General features: G+C 48.8%; 1 protein-coding gene across 11 annotated transcripts in view; it reads left to right on the top strand.

Annotated features, from left to right (window-relative positions):
- Nucleotides 1-14341, top strand: part of CAMKK2 (calcium/calmodulin dependent protein kinase kinase 2) — a 47804-nt gene that overhangs the window by 15565 nt on the left and 17898 nt on the right. For all 11 annotated transcript variants that reach the window (XM_082698459.1, XM_082698455.1, XM_082698457.1 and 8 more), the window contains 6 exons: nucleotides 822-1309; nucleotides 6098-6145; nucleotides 6835-6888; nucleotides 7541-7592; nucleotides 7948-8081; nucleotides 11403-11439. In XM_082698459.1, coding sequence (XP_082554585.1) covers nucleotides 863-1309; nucleotides 6098-6145; nucleotides 6835-6888; nucleotides 7541-7592; nucleotides 7948-8081; nucleotides 11403-11439 — 772 coding nt within the window. In that variant the 5' untranslated portion in view covers nucleotides 822-862. Of the gene's footprint in view, nucleotides 1-821; nucleotides 1310-6097; nucleotides 6146-6834; nucleotides 6889-7540; nucleotides 7593-7947; nucleotides 8082-11402; nucleotides 11440-14341 lie in introns of those variants that run through there.

Genomic DNA, 14341 nt, shown 5'->3' with positions numbered 1-14341 from the left:
ATCTTTGGGGTCTGGCTTCCTTCACTTAGCATAATTTTGAGGCATGCCTGGATTGTAACAGGTGTCAGGACTTCATTCCTTTAATGGCTGAATAATATTTCATTGTGGTTAGACCACATTCTGCTTATCCATTCAACTGTTGGACGTGTACATTGTCTTCCCTTTTGGTTATGGTGAATAGTACTCTTGGGGTGTGTACCTAGAAACAGAATTGCTGGGTCATGTGGTCATTCTCCGTTTAGGATTTTTGAGGAACCACCTCAAAAAACTATTTGATGTCAACCTTTTTTTTTTTACTCCTATTGTGGGGCTTGAACTCACAACCCTGAAATCAAAAGTTGCATGCTCTGCCAGCCAAGCCAGCCAGGTGCTCCGATGTCAGCCTTTTCACTTCCTGTTTGCCTTATGCCTGGCAGGCACCAACTAGGATACTGGACTAGGAAAACATTAAATAATAAATATGTTAAAAAAAAAAAAAGTGGTGGTGTTGGGGGAACAGACAGTTCTAGGCCCACATCCCAGTTTAGCAACAATCAGCTTGAGCTGGAAGTAGCTGCCGCCTCTGTAGGGGGCAGGCTTACTCTATTTTGGGGTTCCTGCAGAGATGGAGTTTGGAATTCTCTGTCTGTGTGTGAGGAGGGGCTTTTCAAATAAGGAAATGTGGAGTAGGCTCTTCTGTATAGACTTAAGATTACATCATGTTATGCAAGACTTTTTAAGGATGTCAACTGGAGAGGGGAGTGAGGTCCTCACTGCGCCAGGAGCGACCGACTTCCCCTGCCCTGCCCGCCTCCGGCCACTGACCCTTCCTCTCTCCGCAGGTGGCGCTGCTGCCGGATGGGAGTGCCTGGGCACGCGCACCATGTCATCATGCGTCTCTAGCCAGCCCAGCAGCGACCCGGCCGCCCTCCAGGATGAGCTGGGGGGCGGCGGCGACAGCGAAGGCCAGAAGCCCTGTGAAGCCCTGCAGGGCCTCTCGTCCCTGAGCATCCGCCTGGGCATGGAGTCCTTCATTGTGGTCACCGAGTGTGAGCCGGGCTGCGTGGCGGACCGCGGCCTGGCCCGGGACCGGCCCCTGGAGGCCCACGGCCGAGATGGGCCCCTCGACGCCTCCGGCTCGGGGCCCGAGGCCCGGCCGCAGCTGTGCAGTCGCAAGCTCTCTCTGCAGGAGCGGTCCCAGCTGGACGCGAACGGGCGCTGCGTCTACGCGGCCCTGCCCCACTCGCCGGTGGGCTCCCCGCAGTCGTCGCCGCGGCTGCCCCGGCGGCCCACGGTGGAGTCCCACCACGTCTCCATCACCGGCATGCAGGTGTGTGAGCTGGCCGGGCCGCGGGGTCCTCTGGTAGGCGGCGCTGTTCCAGAACATTCATTTGGGAGGTGACCCCAGGAAGCCCAGGTGGGGGTGGGAAATGAGGGTAGAAGAGAAGGACGTCAGCAAAGGGTGCCTGAGGGAATTGGTGTGGCCATACACAACTGGGGCTCCATCTCTGGGGAGCCCTGTTTGACCTGTCCAAAGTTCTGTACCTCAGAGTGATCCTGCCTGAGGGCCAAGGGAGCTGGGCTTTTCATACTGACTCCTGACAGTTGCTGGTGAGGGCTGCTGGGGGCAGGTGACCTGCCCTGAGAGTGGGCACAGCAGCTCGGGGGCCACAGGGAGATGCAGGTGCTGCTGGTTGGAGTTTGGCTGGGGATGGCGGTCAGTGAGAAGCCTCCGGTCCAGCAGCAGGGGGGCCAGGCACTGCTCTCTCTCTGCACTGTGTGTAAATTTCTCATTTGATCCTTACTGGAAACTTCTGGGAGGTAGGTTAGAACTTAGAGCCCTACTAGGGCTCACCAGGCCCTGAGTGCTCTACCCCTGCCCCCTCTCCCACCCCATCTCCTGCCTCTCTGCTGCCAGCTCACAGGGCTCTGTCCACATTGCCTTTTTTGTATTTCTCAGATATCCATGCTCGTTCCCTCCATTAGGCTTTTACCCCTGCTGTCCTCTGTGCTTGGGCCCCCCACCCCCTGTCTTTGCAGGGCTGTCTCCCCTTGACAACCAAGTTTCAAATCAGATGTCTCCTCCTCTGAAGGACCTCTCTGACCACCCCTTGCAAGCCCCCTCAGCCCCCAGCCCATCTCCCCTGTCACCCTGTTAGCGACACTCATCACCATCTAATTATCTGTGTGTCTGTTTTTGGCCTGTCTCCCCAGCTAGAATGTAAGCTCAGAAGGAACAGTCCCATCCACTGTCATGTTCCCAGCGCCTGGCACGGTACCTTGCACATAGTAGGAACACAAAAATATTTGTTGAAGGAATGAATGAATTTAATTGGGAGAAGCATGGATATCGAGAATGGCCTTTTAAAGGGGCCAGTATTTAACTCTATTTTGCGGGCCGGGTAGGACTCGCATAATTGGGGATGGGTATACACAGAGAGTTCACTGCAGGGGAGTACACAGTGTGAGCAAAAGCCCAGGGGTAGAAGGCAGGATGTGGGGGAAAGGTTCTCAGGGCTTCAGCTAGATGAAGAATAGGGCCCATGTGAGGAGCACTGTGACAACAGGGGAGTTTGGGTTTATTTTGGTTAGATTCGAATCAGCCTAGAGAGAGAAAGATATACCGCCCTTCCCCATAACAGTGACTTTAACATAATAGGGCTTATTTATCATGTAAAATAAATCTGGAGGTAGGCATTTGGGACCTGTGTGGTGGTCCTGTTGTTGTCCTTAAAACCTCATGGTCTCAAGATGGCTGCTGTGACTATAGCCCTCACAGCTTCATTCCAGGCAGGAAGAAGGAACAGGGAAGAAGAGCAAAAGTCATCTGCTCTCTTAAGTCAGTCCTTTTTCCTGGAAACTCTACCCAACCACTTCTGGCTTCTCCTGCTACCCAGATCAAAGTGTGGCCACCCCTAGCTGTAAGAGAGGCTGGGAAATGCAGTTTTGCAGCCTGAGACATTGCCACTGAGCTATCCATTTATAAGGAAGAAAGGGGAGCCTGGTATTTGGTTGGCAACTAGGCGACTCTGCAAGGTCAGAGGAGTGGAGTCAGAACTTGACCCTGGAAGCATCAGGGCCTGATCTGAGTGGAATCTGGAAGATGAACTCAGCAGTGTTTGGGGCTTGGATTAGGGGCAGCGAGACCCATTAGGACAGCTCTGCAGGGCCCTACTTCTGCCTGTCACATCCCTCTAGGACTCAAGGGAATGAAAGCGACACTGGGAAGAAACAGTGGAAGCAACCTAAAATGTTCCCTGGTGAAGGGAGGGCTCTGTGAGCCAAGGAGGGCTTTACAGCAGGTCAAAAGATGGGGGTCTGTGTGTACACTCGGACATGGAACGATCTCCAGTGACATTGTTGAGTGACAGATGATCTAGTGTGACATCATTTTTGTCTCCCCAAACCCCATCCCAAAACAATGCTCTGTATTTTCAACAGGTGCATGTATGCGTGCATTTACATAGAGAAAGGCCTGGAAGTTTATGCACCAAACTGATGTCAAGGTTCGGGGAAAGGGTTAGAATTGGGGTGGGGGGGTGCAAGGGAAGTGCTGGGCCTATCTGTAGCACTGGAAGTGTTATTTTCTATCATGTTTCTTTTCCCTGTTTTACTTCTTACATCACCTAACATTTTCTCCCTAACTATGTTGAGGTATAATTGAAGTAAACCAAAGTGCACATATTGCAAGTGTACAATACAGTCATTGCTGATAGACACATACGTCTGTGAAATCATTGCCCCAGTCAAGGTCACAGACCTTCCCCGCACACCTGATGACACATCCCTCCCCCTCTTCCCCTTTCCCAGGTACCCGCTGACCTGCTTTTTAGCATTATAGATTAGTTTGCAAGTTCAAGAACTTTCTGTGAGCGGAATCATCTAGTATGTACTCTTTTTTGGGCTTAGCTTCTTTGATGGCATGATGATGTCGAGACTTGTCCGTGTTGTTACATGCTTCCTTTTCATGGCTAACTAGCATTTCATTATGTGCAGTAGACCACTGTTTATTCGTTTACCTGTCAGTGGGCGTTTGAGTCATTTCCAGTGTTCGCCTATTAAACTTGAAGCTGTTTCAAACAGCAAGTCTTTGCACGAACACAGGTTTTCACACCTCTTAGGTGAACGGGTTGGAGCAGAATGGCTATGTCCTAGAGGAGGTGTTTGTTAACAAACCGCCCAACTGTTTTCCAAAGAGGCTGCACCATTTTATTTTTTTATTTTTTAATTTTTTCAATTTATTTATTTTCAGAAAAACAGTATTCATTATTTTTTCACCACACCCAATGCTCCATGCAATCCGTGCCCTCTATAATACCCACCATCTGGTACCCCAACCTCCCACACCCCCGCCACTTCAAACCCCTCAGATTGTTTTTCAGAGTCCATAGTCTCTCATGATTCAGAGGCTGCACCATTTTAAATTCCTGCCGGCAGTGTGCGAAGCTTCTCTATGGCCTGCATTATTCTGACAACACTTGGTATGGTCATTTTTGAGTTTTAGCCAGGCTAATGGGTGTGGTTTTAATTTACATTTCCCTTATGAGTCATGATGTTGAGCCTCTTTTCTTTTCTTTCCTTTTTTTTTTTTTTTTCTTTAAAGATTTTATTTATTTATTTGACAGAGAGCGAGATCACAAGGAGGCAGGGAGACAGGCAGAGAGAGGAGGAAGCAGGTTCTCCTTAGAGCAGAGAGCCCGATGCAGGGCTCGATCCCAGGACACTGGGATCATGACCTGAGCTGAAGGCAGAGGCTTTAACCCACTGAGCCACCCAGGTGCCCCTGGAGCCTCTTTTCATGTGCTTACTGATCATTTGTGTATCTTCTTTTTTTAAATGAGGGTGTTGTTATTGATAAGTTATAAGAGTTCTTTTTTTAAGATTTTATTTATTTATTTGATAGAGAGAGATCACAAGTAGGCTGAGAGAGAGGGGGAAGCAAGCTCCCTGCTGAGCAGAGAGCCCGATGTGGGGCTCAATCCCAGGACCCTGGGATCATGGCCTGAGCCGAAGACAGAGGCTTAACCCGCTGAGCCACCCAGGCACCCCAGTTATAAGAATTCTTTATCTAACTGGATGCCAGTCTGATGTGTTGCAAATAGTTTCTCTCAGGCTGTGGCTTGCCTTTTGTTTCCTTAATAGTGAATATCTCAAAGAGCAAAAGTTTTTTTGTTTTTGTTCTTTTTTCCCCGAAGAGCAAAGGTTTTAGTTTTTATGAAATTCCGTTTATTACTTATTTCCTTTTATATCTTGTACTTTTTGTACAGAAAGAACTTTTCAGAAACCATTAAGAAACCATTGTCTGCCTCACAGTCACTCAGATTTTCTCCACTAAGTCACTTTATGTTTTTGGAGGACAGCATAGTCCTTAGATAGGATTATCTGTTTAATTGAAAATCAACATTTTGGGGACGCCTGGGTGGCTCAGTTGGTTAAGCAGCTGCCTTCGGCTCAGGTCATGATCCCAGCATCCTGGGATCGAGTCCCACATCGGGCTCCTTGCTCCGCAGGGAGCCTGCTTCTCCCTCTGACTCTGCCTGCCACTCTCTCTGCCTGTGCTTGCGCACGCTCTCTCTCTCTCTCTCTCTCTGACAAATAAATAAACTCTTTAATAAAAAAAAAAAAAAAAAGAAAATCAACATTTTGAAAACACATCTTAAAAATGGGTATAAAAAAACAAACAAAAATGGGTATTAAAAGAGTACATACTTGGGGCGCCTGGGTGGCTCAGTGGGTTAAGCCGCTGCCTTCGGCTCAGGTCATGATCTCGGGGTCCTGGGATCGAGTCCCGCATCGGGCTCTCTGCTCGGAAGGGAGCCTGCTTCCTCCTCTCTCTCTGTCTGCCTCTCTGCCTACTTGTGATCTCTGTCAAATAAATAAATAAAATCTTAAAAAAAAAAAAAAAAGAGTACATACTGTATGATCACCTTTTTACAATGTACAGGAACTAGGCTTCTAGAAGTCAGGGTAGTGGTCACCCTGGGAGACGCCTCTGGGTGGTTGGGGGAATTCTCTTCCCTGATTTGGGTCCTGGTGTATATGTTGTTTTGTGAAAAACATACCAGGAGAGCTGCAGACTTAAAATTCATATTCTGCGTGTTTCTTCTTAACTTTCCAGGATTGTGTACAGCTGAATCAGTACACACTGAAGGATGAAATTGGAAAGGTAAATATCCCAGGAGCCAGGCTAGTTTTCTTCATCTACCAAAAATGTCTCAGACAGAATGGAGGGCCTGCACTAGAGCTGGGAGTGGGAAGAAGTCCTTCGAGGCGAGATTGTGGGAGGGTTTTGTCATCAGCGGTCCATCTGGCTTATTTTCTTTCTACATCATAATATTAATGTGTTTCCACAAAAGCTCAGACAACTTCGAGGGAATTCCATATCACCAACATTAGTGGGTTTTTTTTTTCCCCCCTCTTAGATACTGTCACATCTATTTTTGCTTTTATTTCAGCCAATAGGCAGTAAGTATCTTTGCAGAGGTCAGAAACTCAAATGCCAATAGAAAGCAAGTGAGTAATATAAATGAGCAAATCATGCTAGGGCTAAGGCAGTAGGGAGTGGTGAGGACTGTGGCAAACTGTTAACATGTAGAAATGATTATAGGCCCATATGGCTAGATCTTCTCATGTTTTTTCATAAGAAGCTGAGAATGTAGATCTTTATATCTGCATCTTTCTGTTTTTAAATGTTGGCAACTAATTCAAACTTTCTAAAAGCTGCCGATGCAACAAAATGTAATTGGAGAGCAGATTTGGCCATTTGGTTGCTTGTTTGCAGCCCCTATATTAGGGTCCTCATTTTGCAGACTGTAACTTCTGGATAGTATGTCATGGGCATCTTCCTTTATTCAGGGCTCCTATGGCGTGGTCAAGTTGGCCTACAATGAAAATGACAATACCTATTACGTGAGTATCCACAGCCCCCTCCCCGCCCTCACCATTGGCCAAAGTAAAAGCCTCCTTTCTAGAACTTGATTTCCTGGAAGATTTTCTTTGCTCTTGTCTCATTTTATTCTTAGGCCGTTTCATTTCAGGCGTTAGGAAGGAAGTGATGTTCCCATTATAGAGATGTGGAAATGGGGAGGCAAAGTGATTGGCTCAGAAAGAAAGTGGATACCTTCAGCAAATGTCTCATACCTTCACTCTGGGCTCCCATTTCTACATCCTCCATAGCACCAAGAATCAGGTGGTAGTGAGACAAATTGCCCTTGTAGCTGAGGCTTTGGGGTCAGTCTAGTGTGGGTTCAAATTCTGGCTCTCCCATCTGCCACCTGTGTGTCCTTCCTATGTGTCCTTGGGCAAGGACACACAGTTGCATTGAGTCCCAGCCAGGAGAGTCGACCTGGAACCTCAGAAGCACCCTCAGGGCAGGGGGGGGTCCTGGCAGTCCGGCCTCCAGGCCGCTCGCAGCTGGTCAAGCCACTGTGATGACGAAGTGCTCACTACGTTGTCCCGAAGCCACCCGGGTGCCAAGAGCTTTGGCAGGCCTAGGAGTAGAGGGAACTTTCCCTCTCCCTTCCTCCATTTTAACCGAGATGCGGGGTCTTTTCTCCCACAGGCGATGAAGGTGCTGTCCAAAAAGAAGCTGATCCGACAGGCGGGCTTTCCACGTGAGTTTGGTGGGCCGCACCTTTGCTCTTTGGTGCAGGGTTGGGGCATGACAGAGAAGATCTCGTTGAATGGTGTCCCCTGTAGAGTACCCGGGTAGAGGCCTCAAAGACTCCTGTCACTGTGACCTGGGGTATGGCATGGGAAGGAGGGGACAGAAAGCTGAGCAAGGGGGCTGGGTCTCCAGCCTCACTGAGTGTCAACAGCAGAGGAGACAGGTGAGAGGAACAGGCTACTCACGGCCCCTGGTGGCGTCAGCCACTCCGGCCCTGCCGACACCGCCTCCCTTGCGTTTCCCCCCATCTGTAGAGGAAAAGCTCTTTGCCCTGACCCTGGGATGGTCTGTGTCTCCTCCAGGTCGCCCCCCACCCCGAGGCACCCGGCCAGCCCCCGGCGGCTGCATCCAGCCTAGGGGCCCCATTGAGCAGGTGTACCAGGAAATCGCCATCCTCAAGAAGCTAGACCACCCCAATGTGGTGAAGCTGGTGGAGGTGAGCTGGGGGGGCCAGGGAGGAGGGAGGCGAGAATGGTGGTTGTCTAGGCCCAGCTCTGTTACTACCCAAATGCTGCGCCGCTGGTTTCTAGGGAGAGCCAGGCCAGGTTAAGCCGCTCTTGGAGGACCGAGTAGTAGTATTGCTCCAGGTTCATTCACCACTGTTCTTTCATGTTATCCTCACCCTTCCCTAAGACTATTAGTCCCAATTTACAAATGAGGACATTGAAGGTCAGAGGGCTACTAAGACGTGTCCTTTATCCATTTTTGTCTTTGGATCTGGTTCCGTTTCTCCGTGTTATATGTGCTTTTAGCACAAAGGCAACCATATGCATGTAAACAAATGGGTATGGCTGTGCTCTAATAAAACTTTATTTACAAAAAATAAGCAGAGGGCCAGATTTGGCTTGTGTGCTGTATTTTCCATCCTCTGTTCTAGATCAGCAGTTCTCACAGTTTTTGGTCTCAGGATTCCTTTATGTGCTTCAGAATTATTGAAGACCCCCAAAAAGTTTTGCTTATGTGGGTTGTATTTATTATTATTTGCCATAGTAAGATTTAAAACTGAGAAACTGAAAAATTATTTATTAATTCACGTAAAAACAACAGAAGTTCCATTATATATTTTTATGAAAAATAAGCATATTTCCTGAAAAAATTTACATGCTGTTTATTTATTTATTTATTTATATATTTTTAAAAGATTTTTACTTATTTATTTGACAGACAGAGATTACTAGTAGGCAGAGAGGCAGGCAGAGAGAGGGGCGGGAAGCAGGCTCCCCATTGAGCAGAGAGCCCGATGTGGGGCTTGATCCCAGGACCCTGAGATCATGCCCTGAGCTGAAGGCAGAGGCTTTAACCCACTGAGCCACCCAGGCTCCCCTGCATTTTATTTTTTTTTTAATATTTATTTGTTTATTTGAGAGAGAGAGAGAGGAAGAGAGCAAGCATGGTGGGGAGGAGCAGAGGGTGAGGGAGAGATAGTCCCAAGCAGACTCTGCACTGAGCGCGGGGGCCCGACTCAGCGCTCGATCCCAGGATCCTGAGATCAGGACCTGAGCTGAAACCAGGAGTCGGATGCTTAATGGACTGCGCCACCCAAGCATTTTACATTTTTGTAAATTTTTGTTGTTGTTAACATCTGGCTTACTAGAAGATGGCTGGATCCTTGTATCTGATCTTGCTTTTAGCCTATGGTGACTTTGCGTGCCATGTGGTTTCTTGTTTCTCTACTAGGAAAGGGTGAGAGAAGAAAGGGCAACTATTACCTTAGTTTTATTTATTTTACTACTAATTACTATTATTTTAAAGATTTTATTTATTTACTTGACAGAGAGACACAGTGAACAGTGAGAAAGGTCACACAAGCAGGAGGAGTGGGAGAGGGAGCCTAGGCTTCCTGCTGAGCAAGGAGCCCAATGCAGGGCTCGATCCCAGGACCCTGGGATCATGACCTGAGCCGAAGGCAGAGGCTTTAACCTGCTGAGCCACCCAGGCGCCCCTGAAGGCAGACGTTTAATGGCTGAGCCACCAGGTGCCCCTATTTTTTTTAATAAGATTTTGTTTTTATTTATTTGAGAGAGAGGGAGAGAAGAGAGAGCATGAGCAGAGAGAGAGGGGGAAGCAGGCTCCCCGCTGAGCAGGAAGCCTGATGCGGGGCTCGATCCCAGGACCCTGAGATCATGACCTGAGCCAAAGGCAGATGCTCAACCAATTGAGCCACCCAGGTGCTACTTACCTTAGTTTTAGTGTGAAAATCGTTTTGACCTCATAAACTCCCTAAAAGCATCTTGGGGATCCCTAGAAGTTCCCAGATCACATTTGGGGCACCTCTGGCCTAGATGACAGGATTTGTAAATGGCGTGTGATCAAGTATGTAATTGGGTGGGTGTTGGAGGTAGTGCTGGAGCATGGATTGCAAGCAGCCCACCAGCCCAAGCAGCGGAGGAAGGCTTCTCATGGGAAGGGATGTTTGAGATGACCCTGGTTGTTCCCTGGATGTAGATAATAGGGAAAGGACAGGGAAGAGCATCACAGAGGATGGAACAGCATGTGCAAAGGGCCGGTGTCATCTGAGGGTACTCGCCTGCTCTTTCATGGGTGTGAGGGTTAGCAACCATGCCCTCCTGAGTCTTGTCCAGTGTGGGCTCTAGGTATGCCATGCCCTGCGTCTGACTCTCTCGACAGGGTAAGGCTTAGGGGCTCTAGGTGGGCTGCCCTGGGCCTCTGCCTAGGGTGCATCTCGTTCTTAGAGCTCTCGTCCTGTGGATCTTGGTTGACTGGGGAAGGTGAAGATGATGTGGAAAGAGGCAAGAGAGAAGGAGAAGGATGGTGGCTGCTGGCTGCCTCCACCTGTGACACTGAGTTTCATAGTCTCAGGTCGCTGATGCTGAAGTCAGCCATCTTGGAGGAAACTCAAGGACACTTGGTTAGCAAGTGGCTCTGGGTCCTGGTGGGATCTCCCTGGTCCCCACTGCCCTGTGGCTTCTGATCTGTCCACCCAACAAGACTGGTTGCCAGCCTGCCTCTTGGACAGACTTCAGACATTCCTCAGATGGACATGGACATTCATGCATTTCCTGAGCACGGACTATGGGCCTTGTCTTGTACAGGGCACCACGGAGGCAACTCCGGTAGATACAGCCGTTTGTAGAGAGGGACAAGATAGACATAAGTGACAAGCTGAAAGCAGGGTGGCTGTGAGAGGAGGAGGAGGACATGCCATGGTGGTTCCAGGCAGGGGGACGTCCTTTCTTAAGGGGTCAGGAGGTTGGGGGGCCCTTCACAGAGCAATTGGAAGAGCCCAGACAGGACTTGAATTTTTACCCTGAGGATCAGTCCGCTGTCTCCTGGGGATTCTTACTGAAGCTGAGACATTTCCCCGGGGAGGGATTTTTTTTTTTTAAAGTTATTTTTTATTTGTTTTGTTTTGTTTTTGAGTAATTTCTCCTCTCCGTGTGGGGCTCAAACTCATGACCCTGAGATCAAGAGTTGCTTGCTTGACGGACTGAGCCAGCCGGGCACCCCCATTTCCCAGGGGAGGAATTGGCCCCTCCCTTTTATAACCTCTTTTCTAGATGTCTTGGACCCTTGAGGATTGGGTTAGAAGGTGCCTATTTTCCAGATGGCCATTTGGATCTTGCACACTGGGTTTTTTCCTGTGCCCTTCATCTTGACTAGGAAAACCAGCGGAAAGAACCGCCCTCCTGTTGGCAAGTGCAGTCATGTGGATGCTTCCTCCCTGCTCATATCATTTCTCTCTCTTCCTCTCCCCTGCTCCTCATCTCCGGCCTGTTCCGTGTGGCTGTGCCAACAGGTCCTGGATGACCCCAATGAGGACCATCTGTACATGGGTAAGAGAGCCCTTGCCGTCCGGTGTCTTGGCTCAGGCAGCTGAACCTGCAAAAGCCCAGGGGTCCTCGCCAGCATTCCCTGTCCCTGGCATCTCCCGCCAGAGCTGGGCCCCACAGTGAGCCCCACCGGAGGCTGCAGCTCTGGTTTGAAGCAGAAGGTGGAAGGGAGTGCTTGCTGGGACTTTCTCTGGAGGTCCTATTCATTCACTTGCAAATACTTACAGAGCGCATGCTAATGCTGGGTATGTTCTAGGCACTAAGGATGCAGTGGTGGATGAGAATGATGAGGCTCCTACTCTTGTGAAGCTGATAATTCTAGTCAGGGAATAAACCAGTTAACCTCAGATTGATCCTCTGAAGAAGGTTAAATAGGAACCTGAGAGAGAGGGATTGAGGGCCACTTCACATATGAGGTGATGATTTGGCACCTGAATGTCAAAGACACCGTCCTATTACATGTGGGGAAGAGCATTCCTGGCAAAGGTGCAGGTGCAAAGGCCCTGAGGCTGGTGAGAGCTTAGTGTTTGAGGAAAATGTGGCCTTGACAGAGGAAACCAGGGAGAGGGGATGAGGATGAAGAGCCTGAGGCCATGGTGGGGCACGTGCAGCCTTGGAGGGCACTGCACAAAGAAATGAAAGGACGCAGGTGTTCCCTCAGAGACCTGATTTTTTTAAAATTGGTGAGGACATGGGACAGCCCTCTGTCAGCTCAGAGCGTAGATACTGATAAATGAAGGAAGGGTAGGACTTCCAAACAGGACATTAGGATTTTGAATTAGGATTCAAAACTAGATAGCAGACTGGGCCCGGGAATGCATGATAGGTCATGTGTCCTTGCAATATGACATGGATGGGTGTTCAAATGAGCCTATACATTTTGAGTGGGTACAGAGGACAGTGGGAGGGGTATCTAGGAGGTGAGGGGAGTGGGCACAAGCCAGCCTGGAATCCAGAAGTCTGCTGGATGTGAGGGGATGATCCTTTGTTGCACAAGGAGTGATTATGTGGGGTCTGGTTTGAATGGGTCTGGTTTGAAAACAGTTCAGAGCTCACTTTCTCCTCAGTTGCTATGGTTCAGTTCCAAGGACGTGTTGTAGCTTAGAACATGTTATTTTTCATTCCCCGCTCCTCTTCCCTGCCTCAGGTTTTTATTCTTTTTTCTTTTTTTTTCCTAAAGATTTTATTTATTTATTAGACAGAGAGAGATCACAAGTAGGCAGAGAGGCAGGCAGAGAGAGGGGGGGAGGCAGGCTCCCTGCTAAGCAGAAAGCCTGATGCGGGGCTCGATCCCAGGACCCTGGAATCATGACCTGAGCTGAAAGCAGAAGCTTTAACCCACTGAGCCACCCAGGTGCCCCTCAGGTTTTTATTCTGACAGATGTTAAGCCTCTGCAGAAAAGTTGGAAGAATAGTACAATGAGTCCCTGTATACCTCCCACCCAGATTCCACAGTTAATAATGTTTGTCAGATTTGCTTTATTTCCCTAGCCACCCACCCATCCATTTCTATATTATTTTTGATGAACTATCCAAAATGTAAAGTAGCAGACAGACATCTTGATACTTCAGCCCCTGAGTACTTCAGTGTGTGTCGCACATAGGGACGTTCTCCTGTGTGATCACAATACCATGATTACATCTGAGAAAGTTAACACCAGTTCCCTAAGAGATCTAATGTACATTCCATGTTCAAATTTTAGAAACTCTTTTTTTTTTTTCCCAGTTAGTTTGTAAATTTTAGAACTTATAAAATCTTCCTATGGAAACAATTTAGAAGCTACACAGCAAATAACATCACATATGTTAAATTTATCTATTTTTTTAAAAGATTTTATTTATTTTTTGAGAGCGAGCGTCCATGAGCAGGGGGAGTGGCAGAGGAAGAGGGAGAAACAGATGCCCTGCTGAGCATGGAGCCCGATGTGGCCTCGATCCCAGGACCCCGGGATCATAACCTGAGCCGAAGGCAGATGCTTAACTGACTGAGCCACCCAGGCGCTCCTAGATAGATTAACTTTAAAAAAATTACGTGAGAGAGCGCCTGAAAACAGACCTGTTTCAATAGGCTAGCTTCCTCCAATGCCAACCAAGTGACCGTGCTCGGGAGGAAGCACAGAAATTGATGAAGCACCCCTGGAAAGTTAAGTCTTCCATGACCAAGGTGGGATAGGCCAGAGCTGAAAGGACCAGCGCTCCTGTCTGTGGAAACCTTCCCTTCAGTGCCATTGCCTTTGATTTTTATTTATTTATTTGACAGAGATCACAAGTAGGCAGAGAGGCAGGCGGTGGGGGGTGGGGGGTGGGGAGTAGTCTCCCCACTGAACAGAGAGCCCAATGCGGGGCTTGATCCCAGGACCCTGGGATCATGACCTGAGCCGAAGCAGAGGCTTAACCCACTGAGCCACCCAGACGCCCCTCACTTCAGTTTTTTAAAATGGGAAGAACAAAACCAAACCAACAACAAAAGCCTGTGCAGTTCCCTGGACACAGCTTATCTAATACTTGGTGGTTTGGAGCAGGGGTTCCCCGCACATACAGTGCTGGGAAGGAGCTGGCAGGGTGGGAGGCATTTGCATGTCGTGCATGAATGTGTCAAGAAAAGGCCCTGTTTAGGAATCGTGGGATGAGCTGGCCTTTGAGGTGCTGAAGAAATCTCCACCCCCTCCCCACCCCCCTTCAAGTCTTGTTTTGGATTGGGAGTCACAGGAAACAGTCTGAGGCCCAGCTGACCGCAGAGCATTGAGGAGTTGGAAGAATCTATAAGTGTTCTCTGTCTGTGGCCTGACACAGCCTGGCAATGTGGAGGATATGGGAGGGATTGTTGAAACATGTTCTTGTTTCTTGAATCAAAACTTTGCTAGGGTCCTGAAGACCTCTGGGGCTCCCTCTTTGTGCCTAAGTA

The sequence above is a fragment of the Mustela nivalis genome (assembly GCF_964662115.1).
Source record: "Mustela nivalis genome assembly, chromosome: 14".
In the NCBI taxonomy this organism is placed as follows: domain Eukaryota; kingdom Metazoa; phylum Chordata; class Mammalia; order Carnivora; family Mustelidae; genus Mustela; species Mustela nivalis.
Note: the sequence above shows the minus strand (reverse complement) of the source record. Positions and strands in the feature narration are given on the sequence as shown.